The 18,046-nt window shown below is 47.6% G+C and overlaps 2 protein-coding genes across 3 annotated transcripts; both read left to right on the forward strand.

Moving 5' to 3' along the window:
* The first annotated feature begins 1,381 nt into the window (after window positions 1–1,381).
* On the forward strand, window positions 1,382–11,610 carry clptm1l (CLPTM1 like). Of its 2 annotated transcripts, none has more exons than XM_083685178.1 (17): window positions 1,382–1,884; window positions 2,477–2,571; window positions 3,442–3,646; window positions 3,929–4,080; window positions 4,656–4,734; window positions 5,302–5,419; window positions 5,620–5,714; window positions 6,152–6,236; window positions 7,134–7,237; window positions 7,792–7,857; window positions 8,599–8,649; window positions 9,053–9,135; window positions 9,468–9,502; window positions 9,854–9,909; window positions 10,685–10,729; window positions 10,856–10,971; window positions 11,437–11,610. In XM_083685178.1, exons 1-17 carry the CDS (start codon window positions 1,720–1,722, stop codon window positions 11,528–11,530), a joined length of 1,644 nt encoding a protein of 547 aa, XP_083541304.1. In that variant the 5' UTR covers window positions 1,382–1,719; the 3' UTR covers window positions 11,531–11,610. The 2 variants fall into 2 exon arrangements, with proteins under 2 accessions (XP_083541304.1, XP_083541305.1); XM_083685179.1 differs by having other exon boundaries at window positions 3,932–4,080.
* Window positions 11,611–14,915: 3,305 nt separating this feature from the next.
* LOC310814760 (prostate stem cell antigen-like) lies at window positions 14,916–16,324 on the forward strand (the record flags this gene model as incomplete). The annotated part of the gene is made up of 3 exons (XM_083684260.1): window positions 14,916–14,967; window positions 15,583–15,699; window positions 16,116–16,324. 3 exons carry the CDS (start codon window positions 14,916–14,918, stop codon window positions 16,322–16,324), a joined length of 378 nt encoding a protein of 125 aa, XP_083540386.1.
* Between the last annotated feature and the right edge of the window lie 1,722 nt (window positions 16,325–18,046).

Raw genomic sequence — 18,046 nt, forward strand, 5'->3', positions numbered from 1 at the left:
TAAGGTTAGGTAAGGGTTAAGGTTAGGGTTAAGGTTAGGGTTAAGGTTAGGTAAGGGTTAAGGTTAGGGTAAGGGTTAATGTTAGATTAGGGTTAAGGTTAGGTAAGGGTTAAGGTTAGGGTAAAGGTTAGTGTTAAGGTTAGGTAAGGGTTAAGGTTAAGGTAAAGGTTAGCGTTAGGGTTAGGGTAAGAGTAGGGGTTAGGATTTAGGGTTTAGGGTAGAGACCTCAGACCTCTAACACCCTACATTACCAGACACCCTAACACCCTACATTACCAGACACCCTAACACCCTACATTACCAGACACCCTAACACCCTACATCACCAGACACCCTAACACCCTACATTACCAGACACCCTAACACCCTACATTACCAGACACCCTAACACCCTACATTACCAGACACCCTAACACCCTACATCACCAGACACCCTAACACCCTACATCACCAGACACCCTAACACCCTACATTACCAGACACCCTAACACCCTACATCACCAGACACCCTAACACCCTACATCACCAGACACCCTAACACCCTACATCACCAGACACCCTAACACCCTACATTACCAGACACCCTAACACCCTACATTACCAGACACCCTAACACCCTACATTACCAGAACTTGGAATAACAAAACAAAACGTTGTCTTCCTTTCTCCCTCTCTGTGACTGCCGATGGCACTTGTTCTTATCAAAGGTTTTACTTACAATGTCTGTTGTACAGTTGATTCAGTTAATTTAAACAAATGTACTTATTGTAAGTCGCTTTCGATAATAGTGTCTGCTAAATGACTGAAATCTAAATGTTAATGGATAGAATCGTCCCAAGGATCCCACTTAGCATCTACAGAATGGGTCTCAGTCGGCCTGAACTCTCTGGCAATTCTACTTACCCAGGCAGGAAGCCAACACAGTGTACAGTAAACCCAAGGATATTGGACATCTTTATCAGGCCTTGGCACCGCCGTGAATGGGGATGACTCATATCCTCCAGATAGAGGTTTAGACTCAGATGGCCTGCCAATTTTTTCCTTTTTTTTTTTTTCCTTTTTATTAATTTCTGTTTTCTATTCATTCAACACATAGTGATGTGAAATAAAGGGCCCGCCGGCCGACGGTGACTCGGCAGGCAATCGAGAAAAAATTATATGACGGCTTCTCGAGTTGAGTGTCTGCCGCTGCCGCTGCCGCTGCCGCTGCCGCTGCCGCTGCCGCTGCTGCTGCCGCCTGCCGGCGTGGAGCTCGGGTGACCCCTGGTGGCCAGAACCGGTATTGATATTGATTTATTTCTTCACGGTTTGCGCAGCCGCAGTTGATTTGACAGTTTCTCTGGAGATTCCAACCAGGAAATAAACCGCGGAAGTACAGCGGTTCCCGTCCATGCTTTTAGCTCAAACAGACAGGCGTATTGTAATGTTGGTCATCAGAGCGACTGGCAGGATTTGCGGAATTAGGTGTTTTCTAAGGGACCGTTGAATTTGATAAGTAGAAGATGTGGAGAAATCAGTGATAGTTAGCGATGAATGCGACCAGGCTGTGCACTGCAATGAGACACCTCACGTTATCTACGACCTAGCATCTAAAGAACAATCTCTCGGCTTCGCTTCTGTCATCTAGACCAGATCTAGACCTGATCTAGACGTGTCGTTTTTGCAGCCACAGTGCGAGGGAAGCTAGCCGGCTAGCTCGTGGGACGCGGGGGGGACGTCATGTTTCAGAAGACCTCGTTCACGACCCTGGTCGTGGGGGTGTTCGTCGTGTACGTGTTACACACCTGCTGGGTCATGTTCGGCATCGTCTACACCAAACCCTGCGATGTCCCACAGGGAGAGAACTGTATCAACCCGTTTCTGGCTGGGAAACCACGACTGCAGGTCGGTAGACGGAGCTAACCTACGGAAGCAGCCCCCTGCTGCAGTCCAGCTGTCAGCTGTTTGACCGGGTTCAGGTTCAGGTTCAGGTTCAGGTTCAGGTTCAGTTCACGACAGCTGGATTATCATCTGCAATTATGTTGCAAGTGCAATAGATTTGGATAATCCAGGTCGCTTGTTTGGCAACTGTGAACAATGATGTTGGAATCTGTTGAAGTGGTTTGTCAGGGAGGGAACTGAGGGACTGTTGGACAGTACACTGGAATGTCTGCTATAGCCTGGGGTCTACAAGACTACTGTCCAAAACGTTCAATGGCTAAAGCCTAAAATAAGGAGAGAAAATAATGTTTTGATGAATATCTGATCTTCTACACAGTTTTTATTTCCCATAAATAACTGGCATAACTGTGACTATTGAGTTGTGACTACTTAGCTGTTGTTTTGCAATTTGAACACAAATCTCACTGGCCCAAAGGGCGAGGTGGTCACTTTAGGCAGTAACTTTTTTCACTAGACAGCCTTGGGCTACCTTCATTTCCATCCCTGTGTCTGTGTCTGGGTTTTTTTTGGTGTAATTTCCCTCCTTTCCTCCCAGCTGAGTATCTACACCGCCTTGCGACCCAATGCAGACGGCGGACACACGCTCATCCTGAAAGAGGAGGATTTTGATGTGCACACCAAGTTTGAAAGGTAGGAGTTGTCCTCTGTACTGATGCATTTATTTGGATTATTAATTTGGTTATTGATTACTTTCTCCTTGTCATGTTATTCTGAGCTATGATCTGATCATATCCGCACGAAACTTCAAGGTGTTCTCAAATGACATCCTGCTTTTGCATCTGATTTTCATTTTTCTAATGTTAGAAGCAGAGGGCTTTCAGTGGAGAGTTGTTGTTAAATATCAACAGTTACCGTGTCTGGAAACGTTCATGGTCTGATTGGAACTGGGATGTTTTATACTGTGGTCCTCTGTGGCTCAGTTGGTACAGCATGGCGCTAACAACGCTTAGGTTGTGGGTTTGATTCCTGCTGGGACCATATATACTGACATGTATGGACACATTGCAATGTAAGTCACTTTGGATAAAAACGTCAGCTAAATGGCATATATATATATTTGTCAATCAGTCATCATTAATACACATCTGACCTGTGGACTTCAGTTGACTGTCACCTTCGGCTCATATCTGGTGGCAGACATCATAAATGATTAACACAGAGTAAACCCAGGAGCCCCAGAGAGCGCTGTGACCTGCCCCTGCGGACCTAACCCTAACCCTAACCTGCCCCTGTGGCCTGAAGGCCTTCCTAACCCTAACCCTAACCTGCCCCTGCGGCCTGAAGGCCTTCCTAACCCTAACCCGCCCCTGCGGCCTGAAGGCCTTCCTAACCCTAACCCAAACCTGCCTCTGCGGCCTGAAGGCCTTCCTAACCTAAGAAATGACTGAATGGACCGTTAACCTCCAACCACTGCTCCACCGAGTGTCCAGGGTCTGTCACCCACAGCGACACAGTCCAGGGTCTGTTACCATGAACTCTGTGTTGTTGTCTTCCCTGAAGGATCGTCAACGTGTCCCTGCCGAAGAAGACCCGGAACAATGGGACGTTGTACGCCATGGTGTTTGTGCACCAGGCGGGGATGACCCCCTGGCAGGACCCCCGGCAGGTGCACTTCGTGGCCCAGCTCACCACCCTCATGATGCCCAAGCCTCCGGAGGTCAGCCTCATCTCTGGAGACGCAGAGGCCCCGCCACCGCCGCCGCAGGTGAGGCTGCACCTGGACTCTAGAGCATGTATACTAGCACAGAGTGTATACTAGCACAGAGTGTATACTAGCACAGAGTGTCGTTGATGATGGTGTTGATGATGATGTGTTGGTGTGATGATGATGATGATGTTGATGTGATGGTGGTGTTGTTGTTGATGATGATGATGATGATGCTGGTGGTGGTGGTGTTCTGATGATGATGATGATGATGGTGGTGGTGTTCTGATGATGATGATGATGGTGGTGTTCTGATGATGATGATGGTGGTGGTCCCTGCAGCAGAAGCAGAAGGCGAGGCAGCAGGCCAGCGGGGAGACAGCAGACAGACCTGTGTCTCACTGGCGTTCACGCCTCACCCTCAACATCGTCTCCGAGGACTTCGTCTTCGACAGGGACTTCCTGCCCAGCGACGTCCACCGCTACCTCAGAGTGTTTGTACAGGAGAACTCACACACACACACACACACACACACACACACATAACATATATACACACACACACACACACATACACACACACACACACACACACACACACACACATAACATATATACACACACACACACACATACACATAACATATATACACACACACACACACACACACACACATAACATATATACACACACACACACTCAACATATACACACACACATACACATAACATATATACACACATACACATAACATATATACACACATACACATAACATATATACACACACACACTCAACATATACACACACACACACAAACACACACTCTCTCAATATATACGCACACATACACACATTCAACATACAAACACACACACACTCACTCAACATATACATACATACACATATGACCAGACACCAGAGTTTGTACACAAGAACATTGATGCATTTATTCCCCTTGAATGATTTGTGTGTGTGTGTGTGTGTGTGTGTGTGTGTGTGTGTGTGTGTGTGTGTGTGTGTGTGTGTGTGTGTGTGTGTGTGTGTGTGTGTGTGTGTGTGTTGCAGGTTCCAGAGTGGTAAGAAGACAGTGTACCTGCCGCTGCTGTTTGTGGATGAGCTGAGTAACAGAGTGAAGGACCTGGTGGTACGGAACCAAAACACGATGAACACACACACAGAGAGACAGACACACAGACAGACACACACACACACACAGATACACACACACACACACACACACACACAGACAGACACACACACACACACACACACAGACACAGAGAGACAGACACACACACACACAGACACAGAGAGACAGACACACACACACAGACACACACAGACACAGAGAGACACAGAGAGACAGACACACACACAGACACACACACACACAGACAGACACACACACACACACACACAGACACAGAGAGACAGACACACACACACAGACACAGAGAGACACAGAGAGACAGACACACACACACACACAGACACACACACACACAGACACAGAGAGACAGACACACACACACACACACACACACAGACAGACAGACACACACACACACGTCAGCTCGTAGTAGTATAGAGTTAGTACAGTTTATGATGTTCAATATGGCATATTCTAGTTTAATGTGGTGCATGACAAAGTATATCAAAGAACTCGAGTTTTCATTGTGTGTGTGTGTGTGTGTGTGCGTGTGTCTACCAGGAGATCAACAGCAGCAGTGTTGAGCTGCCTCTGACCATCTCCTATGACACCATCTCCCTGGGGAAGCTCCGCTTCTGGATCCACATGCAGGATGCTGTCTACTCCCTGCAGCAGTTTGGTGGGTCCCACAGAGACACATAGAGCAGGCGCCTCTAGTGTTTATAACTCTATGCTGGGTACCAGAGTGCAGTTCCACCCCGGTCCACAGGGGGCGCCACTCATGTGGAGAATAGGATCCTCCGCTGCACTTTGATGGATAATACCAGACATTGAAAAATCCTTGAACATTAATGGTGTGTTTGTGTGTGGTGGTTCCAGGCTTTACAGAGAAAGATGCCGATGAGATCAAGGGGATATTTGTGGACACCAACTTGTACTTCCTGGCACTGACCTTCTTTGTCGCCGCCTTCCATGTAAGTGCATCACAATGACATTAGATTCCGTTCGAAAACGTTATTGTCGTGACAGAAACAGGAGCAGGACCACAGAAAAATACATTTCAATCAAACATCACAACACGAGCACTTCATCATGAAATGTGAGTACAAATATGCATGAAGTGGCCACTGTCTGTTGAGTTATTGCCTCCTGAATTATTCTTGATTTGAAGGACTCTTAACTCACCAACTGCCAAAGCATTTCGAACACTCACCACCAAGAGAGCTTAGTGTTCTATGTGGTGTTTACCTAGCAACAATACTCTGATTGGCTACAAAATGAAACATCATCATTTATGCATTTTTGATGATGAAAGTCACCCTTGGCACAGAATGTCGACCATTCGGGCGACTTTATTCACCCTCTGAAGGAGGGAAAGGAGTGGAGTTAAAAAGCATCTTTTCCTTTGCAGATTCTGTTTGATTTCCTGGCGTTCAAAAATGACATCAGCTTCTGGAAGCAGAAGAAGAGCATGGTGGGAATGTCCAGCAAAGCCGGTGAGGTCACATGACCACCTGGTCACATGACTCTTTCCTTTTACAAGCCTGTGAGGTCACATGACTCAAACCCGCAAATGTAGAAACAGCCGCTACAGTTCCCTGTTTTTCTTTCTCCAGCAAGTTTGTTAGTAACATGACTAACATGAAACTCGTAAAGGAGTTGTGTGGTTGAATGTAACATGCATACATATACACAAGCCAAAGTAATTAACGGTTTATATTGTGTTTTCATGCGTTTGTAACAGAACAAGCAGTCCCATAGACTTGGGCAGCAGTCCCATAGACTTGTATTTATTTATGTATCTAGGCCTCAAGAACGGTTGCTGAAGCAAAACATGTCAAACAATCGCTTCAGTTGACACCCGGCACAACCGCAAAAACATTTACAAAACTTATTTTTTTCTTTGTTTTCTCTTGATTTAAACCACCCACTGCCCGCCCGCCCGCCATTCTTCCAAAACAATCGTTCCCTGACCCGGAACCCTCCCGCCTACGCGGGGGACCGCAGGTTCTGGATCCACCCACACATCACTTACTGTCAGCCTCCAAATGAGGCGGCAGATAGTCACATGGTTAGGGATGTGGGGTCATGGGTCAAATCAAATCATCGCACCAAAACATTTCAGTTGGTTTATCCACGCGGAGCCAAAGGGCAGGTTGGCACACGGCCAGCTGGCGACCAGTGTTCTTATTGCTACAGCTCACTCTTATTACATCATCAATACGACTGACTGAGGATGTTGTGCTTTTGTGAATTTGTTGCTCCAGAGACGATATCGCTGTTCTTTTGTTTGCATATGGAGCCGCAAAAGTATGATTTCTCATAAAAGGTGTTGTGACCTGTCTTTGTTTGTTTGTTTGTTTGTTTGTGTGTGTGTTGTTGCCTCCGTGCAGTGCTCTGGAGGTGTTTCAGCACCATCGTGATCTTCCTCTACCTGTTCGATGAGCAGACCAGCCTGCTGGTCCTCATACCTGCTGGAATAGGCTCCCTGATCGAGGTAGGACAGGTCTATAGTTACCTATAGGCTCCCTGATCGAGGTAGGACAGGTCTATAGTTACCTATAGGCTCCCTGATCGAGGTAGGACAGGTCTATAGTTACCTATAGGCCCCCTGATTTGAGGTAGGACAGGTCTATAGTTACCTATAGGCCCCCTGATCGAGGTAGGACAGGTCTATAGTTACCTATAGGCCCTCTGATTGAGGTAGGACAGTCTACCCTGCTGTAGACTTCAGAACCCTATACACATGTGATGTGACACCCCTGGGTTCACCTTGATGCACCCTGAGACCCTGTGGGATTGAGTCCTGCCAGAAAGAAGCATTAGTCAAGTCTACCTGTTGTGTATATTCTGTCTTCCAGCCTATTCAGTCATATTATCCTTGTTCTCCTTTTGGAATGTCTGCTAATCCCTACCGTCCTTAATCCCTACCTTACTTAATCCCGGTACCACTGCTAATCCGCTGTGAAGGAGAGATCCTTGGAGATGATTGGATGTATACAACCTCTCCTCACCTGCTTTGGTTAATCTGGTTAATCTGCTCCTCCACAGGTGTGGAAGGTGAAGAAGGCCTTCAAGATCCAGGTGACCTGGCGTGGGCTGAAGCCAACCTTCCTGGTACGTTGTTGGTCAGTAGCAGACGGGCCATCTGGAGCGCTGGGGGGTCTGTGGGTCTGAGGGGGGGGGGGTAAGAAAAATGAGCGACACAGCCCACTGCTCTCTCCCCTGGCGTGTCCAGTCCTGCTTTCACACAGCCCTCACCCCCCCCCCCCCCCCCCCACCCGCCCTCCAAGTGCTTGTCTAGAAATGCCTCTTTTGTGTTTGGGAACAGATAATCTCCCACAGCCAGACAGGGTGCCTCAGAGTACCACATGGTCGGTTAAACTGCAACATTTTGAGTGAGTGTTGACTTCTCTGGCACAGAGGGAGAGGTAGATGTGTAGCCTGGACAGATGAAGATATGGAGGCACTGCAGATTTGGAGCCCCGCTTGGCTGTGGCAGCTTCTCGTTGCTTTAGAGGAGAAGCCTCTTGTGTTTGTGAACAGATAATCTCCCGCAGCCAGACAGGGTCACGGGGTGCTGGTCTCCAGGACAGCTCCAGAATCACCCTCTCTCTCTCACTGTTAGATAGACCTACAGAACGACTCAGGGGAGGCTGGTGGAGGTAGAAATCGGAGGACGGGCTCATTGTGATGCATGGAATGGAATGAGGGATGGTGTGTTTGATGCCATTCCTTATTCCATACCAGGTGTTACAATGAGCCCGTCCTCCGATTTCTACCTCCACCAGCCTCTTCTGAGAACAGTATGATAATAATAATGATGATGATGATGATGATGATGTCGTCTCTCCACAGTTTGGGAAGATGGACGAATCAGAGAGGAGGACCGGAGAATACGACACCCTGGTAAGAGACCTTCCACACCTTTCACCCAAGGGAGGCTGGCGGAGGTAGAAATCGGAGGACAGGACTCATTGTAATGCATGGAACGGAATGAGGAGCAGTCTTACACACACACACGTGTTTGATATCATTCCATATTCCGTTCCATGCATTACAATGAGCCCCGTCCTCCGATTTCTACCTCCACTAGCCTCCCCTGCTTTCAACCAAAGATGTTCCTTCTACTCAAAACCACTAATGAATTCCACCAACTTCAGTGAGAAGTGGTCCCTGGTGCTGACCCCCTAACCAGGGGTTTGGGGGGGGCTTCTATTGTCCTGCCTACACTGACAGTGTTGTTCTCCTCAGGCTATGAAGTACCTGTCCTATCTTCTCCTGCCTACATTGACAGTGTTGTTCTCCTCAGGCTATGAAGTACCTGTCCTATCTGCTCTACCCTCTCTGCATTGGTGGGGCCATCTACGCCTTAGTCTATCTGAGATACAAAAGGTGCAACTTTACTGTGTGTGTGTGTGTGTGTGTGTGTGTGTGTGTGTGTGTGTGTGTGTGTGCATGCATGCATGCGTATTCAGTGTGTTCATGTGTGTATTTGTGTGTGTGTGCGTGTGGTATGTCTATGTGCGTGCGTGTGTATTCGGTGTGTTCGTGTGTGTGTGTGTGTGTGTGTGTGTGTGTGTGTGTATGTGCATGCATATTCAGTGTGTTCATGTGTGTATTTGTGTGTGTGTATTTGTATTTGTGTGTGTGTGTGTGTGTGTGTGTGTGTGTGTGTGTGTGTGTGTGAGATAACAATGTTCAATGCTCTTCCTTCTCTATTGCAGTTGGTACTCTTGGATGGTCAACAGTCTAGTCAACGGTGAGTGTGTGTGTTCATCTCACCCTGCAGACAGAGTGAGGAGTGTGTGTGTTCATCTCACCCCCAGAGTGAGGAGTATGTGTGTTCGTCTCACCCCCAGAGTGAGGAGTGTGTGTGTTCATCTCACCCCCAGAGTGATGGGTGTGTGTGTGTGTGTGTGTGTTCATCTCACCCCCAGAGTGAGGAGTGTGTGTGTTCATCTCACCCCCAGAGTGAGGAGTGTGTGTGTTCATCTCACCCCCAGAGTGATGGGTGTGTGTGTGTGTGTGTGTTCATCTCACCCTGGGGCCAGAGTGATGAGTGTGTTGTTGTGCCTGTCGTTGATGGTGTGTGTGTTTCCTTGTCTGACAGGAGTGTATGCGTTTGGGTTCCTCTTCATGTTACCGCAGCTGTTTGTCAACTTCAAGGTCAGTAACACTGGAGCGAGCCGTTGTGTAGGGGAGGCTGGTGAAGGTAGAAAATCGGAGGACAGGCTCATTGTAACGGGATAGGGAATGGTATCAAACATGCAACCTTACTGGCATGCACAGAAATGCATTCCTCATTCCGTTCCATGCATTACAATGAACCCGTCCTCCAATTTCTACTTCCACTAGCCTCCCCTGGTGTACATGTATGTCCTCCACCATGACTGACCTGGCACTCCAGGTCACATGGTACTACAGCAACCGTTTTCTGGAGAGGAGGGCTGCTTGGCTCAGTAATTCAGCCATCACAACGACTGGTTAACACCTGACTGATGTTTGCGTGGGATGTTGTCTGGTTAGTATGTAGTAGATAGTTTTAGGAGACAGCAGGCAATATGAGCTTTCCATCACAACCCATGTCTTATTAGCCAGGCAACTCCAATATCTGCTCACCTCCTGCATTCAGAGTTCAATGGGGGGAAAAAAGTGTAATTGACCCCACCTCTGCATGACTCTCCGCTACATGAAGCTAATGCTAACGACCAGATGCTAAATTAGGCTAACAGCCAGATGCTGGTGTTAATATTGATCACTCTCAATGTGGCTAGCTAGCTAACGACCAGATGCTAAATTAGGCTAACGGCCAGATGATGGTGTTAATATTGATCACCCTCAATGTGGCTAGCCAGCTAACAGCCAGATAGATGGATGCTACATGGTGCTACTGGCCCGATGTTGATGCCATTAATAATGTGTTTCTCTCCCGTCTCCACAGTTCAAGTCTGTGGCTCATCTCCCCTGGAAGGCGTTCATGTACAAGGTGAGGAGGAGTGGATGATGTCAAATTTAAAGGGACACTTCACCAATTTTTAACATCGCATTCATTTTCTCAGAGGATGATGATGATGAGGTTGTGTTCTTTGCTCTTCCTCCTCCTCCTCCTCAGGCGTTCAACACGTTCATCGATGACATCTTCGCCTTCGTCATCACCATGCCAACCTCCCACCGGCTAGCTTGCTTCAGAGACGACGTGGTCTTCCTCATCTACCTGTACCAGAGATGGTAACACACACATGCACACACACACAGGCGCAAACACACACACACTCTCATGACTTCCAGTGTCCCCAACTGTATTCTGTTGCAGATGCTAATTGTACCACCACTTTGAATGCTTGGACCTATAACCAGTGTATATCCATACATACCTATAACCAGTGTATATCTATACATACCTATAACCAGTGTATATCTATACATACCTATAACCAGTGTATATCCATACATACCTATAACCAGTGTATGTCCATACATACCTATAACCAGTGTATATCTATACATACCTATAACCAGTGTATATCCATACATACCTATAACCAGTGTATATCTATACATACCTATAACCAGTGTATATCCATACATACCTATAACCAGTGTATATCTATACATACCTATAACCAGGTATCCAAACGTAGGCTGCTTTCATATGTAATCCATCACTCGTCACTCGTCTCTCTCTGTCTCAAGGCTCTATCCAGTTGACAAGACCAGAGTGAACGAGTACGGAGTGTCCTACGATGAGAACGACGAGAAACCCAAAGGAAAGGCCCACGAGGATTAAAGATGGCTGCCACTGGTCTGGTCTGAGGCGCCAGACTTGGAGACCAACTGGACCAACTACTCCACACCTACACGTGAATGTGCTGGGGAGGGGGGGGAGGGGGGGGTGGGGGGGGGGGGGGGGAACACTGTCTGGGAAGCACACTGGTATTGTTCATCACAAGGCTGATTCGCTGCCTGCCTGATTGGAAGGAAGGACAGGCTGTTTGTAGTCTCCACACATCCCCACCTCAGCCTCACTACTCACCTGACTGTACACCCGGACCATCCACCTGGACCATCCACCTGGACCACCCACCTGGACCATCCACCTGGACCACCCACCTGGACCACCCACCTGGACCATCCACCTGGACCACCGGAGGCTTGGAGGGGGCTCCAGCCAACACCTAGCAACAACGAACACCTCGTAAAGACAGTTTTATTGATTGGTTGGTTGTTCCTCCCGGCCAATCCCATCTTCCCTTGGCCTCTTATCAGACTGCTGCATTCACTTCCCAAGGAACAAGGAAAGTCTGGTAGCATCTTCCACACTTCCACACTACCCTAAGCCCTTAGCCTTAGCTAAGCCCATGTCCCATACCATTGGAGGTTGGAGTTGGCTCCCCCAGAAACCCCTTAGGAAGGACAGTTAGGTTGTTGTGCCCTACCCTGTATACTGGCCTGTCCACCCAAGCCCCTGGTCCCAGTCTCACCCTGACCTCAGACTGTTCCTGCCTGTATTCCTGGACTGCTGGAGGTCTGAGTTGGCTGCTCTCCGACCCAAGCTGTTCTTACCTGACCCAAGCTGTTCTTACCTGACCCAAGCTGTGCTTCCCTGACCCAAGCTGTTCCTACCTGATCCAAGCTGTGCTTCCCTGATCCAAGCTGTGCTTCCCTGATCCAAGCTGTTCTTACCTGACCCAAGCTGTTCTTACCTGACCCAAGCTGTTCTTACCTGACCCAAGCTGTTCTTACCTGACCCAAGCTGTTCTTCCCTGACCCAAGCTGTTCTTCCCTGACCCAAGCTGTTCTTCCCTGACCCAAGCTGTTCCCTGACCCAAGCTGTTCCCTCGTGTCGACAGACCTGCCACTCGTTGTTAAGACCTCAGTAGAAGAAGAAGCATGGACTAACTCAACCATTCCCTCATCTGCCCTCCCTCACCTGCCTGCCCTCCCTCACCTGCCCTCCCTCACCTGCCTGCCCTCCCTCACCTGTCTGCCTGCTTGCCCTCACCTGCCTGCCCTCCCTCACCTGTCTGCCTGCTTGCCCTCACCTGTCTATCTACCTGCCTGTCCTAACCTCACCTGCCTGCCCTCACCTGTCTGTCTGTCTGCCTGCCTGCCCTCATCTGCCTGCTCTCACCTGTGTCTGCCTGCCTGTCCTAACCTCCCCTGCCTGTCCTAACCTCCCCTGCCTGTCCTAACCTCCCCTGCCTGTCCTAACCTCCCCTGCCTGCCCTAACCTCCCCTGCCTGCCCTAACCTCCCCTGCCTGCCCTAACCTCCCCTGCCTGTCCTAACCTCCCCTGCCTGTCCTAACCTCCCCTGCCTGCCCTAACCTCCCCTGCCTGCCCTAACCTCCCCTGCCTGCCCTCACCTGTATCTCTTCCTGCTGTTACCTCCTTTGAAACCCTTGGTGACACTTTACTTGAAGCCAGGCAATGTAATGGGTTTATGATCCGGTCACATTGTAAGATTTATAATTTATTATACGCGTAATCTAGCCTTATTGTGAGGTCATAATAGCATCTCAATGATTCAGAGTGATTATCAGTTGGAAAATGACCACAAGGTGCAGTACCTGCTTCTTACAGTTAGGCACACATCACACCTGAGAGCTTCAGGTAGACTGTCACCAAACCCCTGCTGTGTTTTCACTTACCTGGAGACGCCGCGCGTTGATTCTCTGTACTGGGTCGGAGCCCGACCGAAGGAAGACCTCTGCCTGTCCGTGAACCTTTACCCTGTATAGTATTTGACTATGGAGGCCATGATCTGATAGAACGGTGCCAAACGTGGTAATACGATGTTTGATGTGCTTTTGAATGCTAACGTGTGATGTTTAATTACTTTTTTTTGTTTGTGGTTCTCGAAGCATTTGATGATGATATTTTATTGTTTTAAAGAGCTACGGGCGAAACAGGGGTTTAGACAACGTATACATGAACATGACTTCAGGAAAGTGTTAAAGGGACCTATGTTGATAATGTTTCCTTTTTACCAGTCACTCAGAACTGAGATTCATTTGTCTTGCAATGGTTTTTTACCCTTTTCTTTTCTTAGATGGGGGGGAAATAATAAAATGATCTGAAACATACGCAGCAGTTTCTGTCTCTGCCTCTGCCGTGGTCCTGCTGGTGAGATTGTTGGATGTGGTCAGACTCCACCTGAATTATTCATTCATTCATTCGTTAGTTTGTTCATTCATCTGTTCATTCGTTCATCTGTTTTAGGAGTAAGTGAGTGGTGTTGTACATGAGGAGGAAACTATGGAATTAGAATGAGGAAAATCAACCATGGAATGCTGATCTGAATGGGCGTGTCCAGAGTGGTGCCAATCAGCTTCAAATAGTTCCATATGGCTTCCTGATTAAACTTCCTGGTTTTACTTCCTACATTGTGGTCCTCTGTGGCTCAGTTGGTAGAGCATGGTGCAAACAACGGTTGGTGGACAAGTGTTACACCATTCTGGGACAGGTCTAGAGAATCACACGTCACCTGTGGTCCCAGAGTTTACCTTATGTGCTGTGGTTACCTTATCTTTGTTTGTTTTCTGCTGTCAAGGGGCTGCATGTGAAGTACAGTCTGTAGGTAATAACATCCCGGTTTGGTTTCTCACCTTGAGCAGGGTAACCGTAGCGATGGAGGGAAAGGCTTTGCCTGCACACGACCATTGTTAACCCTGATTGTTTCTCATACGTACACACATACATACACACACACACACACACACACAACAAGGACGCCCTGATATTGGATATCACACAGTTTGGACCAGACCACAATGGATATTGTTTTGAGGTCTGCATGGAAACCATGTCTAGACAACCTTGAGCCCACCTGACTACTGTGTATAGTCTTTAATTGTGTTTTAAAAAAACAAGAATTGATACTGAACATACAACTGTCCTACTGTACCTGTGACACTCCCACAGACCACCGCCATCAGCAACAGAAGGCTGGTCTTCATGACGGACAAGATGGAATGAGCATGCGTGTTTGATACCATTCCTCATTCCATTCCATGCATTACAATGAGCCCATCCTCCGATGTCTACCTCCACCAGCCTCCTCTGATATAAACCCCTGCAGAAACGTGTTTTAGTGCAGAAGAGATTCGACCCTGGGAGAAGAAGCATCGTGTAAGAGCAGCGTAGAGCTTCAACAGATCCCATCTTGTCCGTCATGAAGACCAGCCTTCTGTTGCTGATGGCGGTGGTCTGTGGGAGTGTCACAGGTACAGTAGGACAGTTGTATGTTCAGTATCAATTCTTGTTTTTTTAAAACACAATTAAAGACTCACTTTTTTTACCTGTCCTACTCCTAACTATTATTTTCCTTTATTTATTATTATTTGTATTTGTTTTTCTCTTTATTCATTATTGATATGTTCCCTTATTTGATGTGTATGTTTTTACCTGATCAGTATTTCTTACATCTGGTAAGTGTGTTGTTGTCTTGGTGAAATGCACCTTAAACCTCCATTTAAAGTCATGTTCCATCCTGTAGAATTATAGCATCAAATCATGTGACCTTTAATGTCAGATTGCGTGCGTGCGTGCGCGCGTGCGTGCGTGCGTGCGTGCGTCTTCCCTGATGAAGTGCTATGGTGCTAAGACATCTGGAAATACAACAAACCAACAGACAAAGTGTGTGCTGTGACTTTTAAACCAACATAGTTGTCATCATACCTGACATTGTTCTGGTTCTGGTCCTGGTTCTGGTCCTGGTCCTGGTCCTGGTTCTGGTCCTGGTCCTGGTCCTGGTCCTGGTTCTGGTCCTGGTCCTGGTCCTGGTTCTGGTCCTGGTTCTGGTCCTGGTTCTGGTCCTGGTCCTGGTTCTGGTGGTCCAGTGGAGGCCCTCCAGTGTTACGCCTGCAGCTCGTCCAGTAGCAACGCTCAGTGTAACACTCAGAAACAGAACTGCTCTTCATCAGACGACACCTGCATGACCACCGTCACCACCGTCTGTAAGAGAACAGTCCTTCACTATATTACAGTAGGGTAGAGAACAGTCCTTCACTATATTACACTAGGGTAGAGAACAGTCCTTCACTATATTACAGTAGGGTAGAGAACAGTCCTTCACTATATTACACTAGGGTAGAGAACAGTCCTTCACTATATTACACTAGGGTAGGGTAGAGAACAGTCCTTCACTATATTACAGTAGGGTAGAGAACAGTCCTTCAGGGTAGAACTACCGTCACCAGCTGTCCTTAGATCATACCTTAGACTGAGATAAACATTGCTTACCTTACACCTATCCTGTCTGTTCAGATCTAAACACCTGTCTCTAGTCGAGATCTAATGTGTCTGTCTCTCTGTCTGTCTCTCTGTCTGTCTCTCTGTCTGCCTGCCTGCCTGCCTGCCTGTCTGTCTGTAGTGGGGATCTGCAGCATTACTAAGCTCTGCTCCACCAGTGTGGAGTGCACCGCGGCCACGTCCACTAACATCAACGTGGTGATTGGAGGAAACCAGGTGAGCTGCTGCATGACGGACCTCTGCAACCTCAACGGAGCCCCGGCCTCCGGCCTCAGCCTCCTGCTGCTCTCCCTCCCTCTGGGCCTGGCAGGACGGCTCCTGTCTGTCTGAGGACACTGTGCACACAGGCACAGATGGATAGACAGACAGACAGACAGACAGATATCTATCTATGTATCTCTCTATCTATCTATCTAGTGCCTGTCTGCTATATTGTAGTTGTTGGTTTGTTGTTGTTTGTGTGAACAAGTCTGTGCAAAATCTGAAATAAGAAGAAAGAAATGATTCTATTAAATTCTGTCCAGTAGAACTTTGATAGTGAATGAACGTTGAAAAAAAATGAAATAAATCCAGTGTACTGTATGTGTTTGTCTTTGCTGATGTCTGTATTGTTATTCATTGTTAATTATTATATGATTGTGTATCTGCCTGCTGTATTTATGTGTGTGTCTATGGAGATGCCTGTTGGATGCTGGTGTAGGGGGCAGGAGAAACACTGCCAACGATCAAACATTGGTGAGCAGAGTGTACAGAAATACTGGACACATTTTCATACTGGAATAACATACAGTCATGTTTTATCATAAATACTGGCATCCTGCATTAAAAGGCAGACATATCAGGAGTGATATCACGTTTCAGTGTCAGTGTCAATTCACACATCTACTTATGGGCTTGTTCTACCAGTTGCAGATGCATAGCATTGCTGGGCTTGTAACTAAGCATTGAAGCACAAACACAACACATGATGGTATCAAGGGGTTTCACCCTGCCTCCCTACAGGCGTCACGGGCCTGTGTCACATACCTCTGGTAGACATGATGATGTCAGACACTGTGACATCACACTGTTCTCCTCACTGGACACTTTGGGCGTTCCGTTTCCAAGAATGTAAGAACCAGTAAGAACTGAAAACACACAATATGAAGGGCGCTGTTGAAATGTGAAAATGTAATATTAAGTCCTTCCACTATTGTCAGCAGTGTCATTGATGATGTGAATGAACCACACCAAGCTCTGTCACCTGGAAAGACCAGTTACGTGAAGGAGTGATACTGTCTGTAGGGCCAGGACAATAGGAGGGAGTGACGGGCGGTGACGTGGGTGGATCTGTCTCTCTCCGCCAGCCTCTCTCCTTCTGTCCGTCTCTGACTCTGTCAGAGGTGCTGCTGTCCCTGAATCATGGACTCCATCACTCCATCACTCTTCCCCCCCCCCCCCCCCCCTCGGGCCTCGGGCGCCTCCCTCGACGCCGCCGGCAACGGGAACCAGGTCACCTGCTGCTCGGGGAACCTGTGTAACGTGAACGCAGCCACGGCCGTCCAGAGGCACACACTCCTGCTGCTGCCGACTCTGGCTCTCTGTGGCCACACTGTGCTCAGCAGCGCCACCCTTTGGCTGACCTGAGAGTAGCAGGCTACCCTGACAATGACCTGGGTGAATAGAATAGAATAGAATAGAGTAGAATAGAATAGAATATAGCAGAATAGAATACAATAGAGTAGAATAGAATACAGTAGAATATAATATAATAGAGTTAACTAGAGTAGAGTAGAGTAAAATAGAGTAAAATAGAGTACAGAGCCCCCAACTCATACTGCGTAGGCCTGCATTGAACTCCCTATTTATGGTGTGTGTAATATGGATAAGTATGTTTGTATAGATAGATTTTCATATTGAATATAATTAATATAATGAATATAATTCAACGGTATGTCTTTTCCCATAGTCAGAGCAATAAATGTATTTCTATGCCTCTGACAGTGACAATACGATATGCTGTATGAAGGTTTTTTTTTGTTATCCTTGTTGAAGAGTAAAGAACTAATAAAT

The sequence above is a fragment of the Argentina silus genome (assembly GCF_951799395.1).
Source record: "Argentina silus genome assembly, chromosome: 14".
Classification (NCBI taxonomy): Eukaryota; Metazoa; Chordata; class Actinopteri; order Argentiniformes; family Argentinidae; genus Argentina; species Argentina silus.

Coding starts and splice junctions, on each gene's coding strand:
- clptm1l (XM_083685178.1), top strand. CDS start 1,720: ATGTTTCAGAAGACCTCGTTCACGACCCTGGTCGTGGGGGTGTTCGTC. Junction 3,647..3,928: donor CCCCGCCACCGCCGCCGCAG/GTGAGGCTGCAC, acceptor TGGTCCCTGCAG/CAGAAGCAGAAGGCGAGGCA. Junction 5,420..5,619: donor CTACTCCCTGCAGCAGTTTG/GTGGGTCCCACA, acceptor TGGTGGTTCCAG/GCTTTACAGAGAAAGATGCC.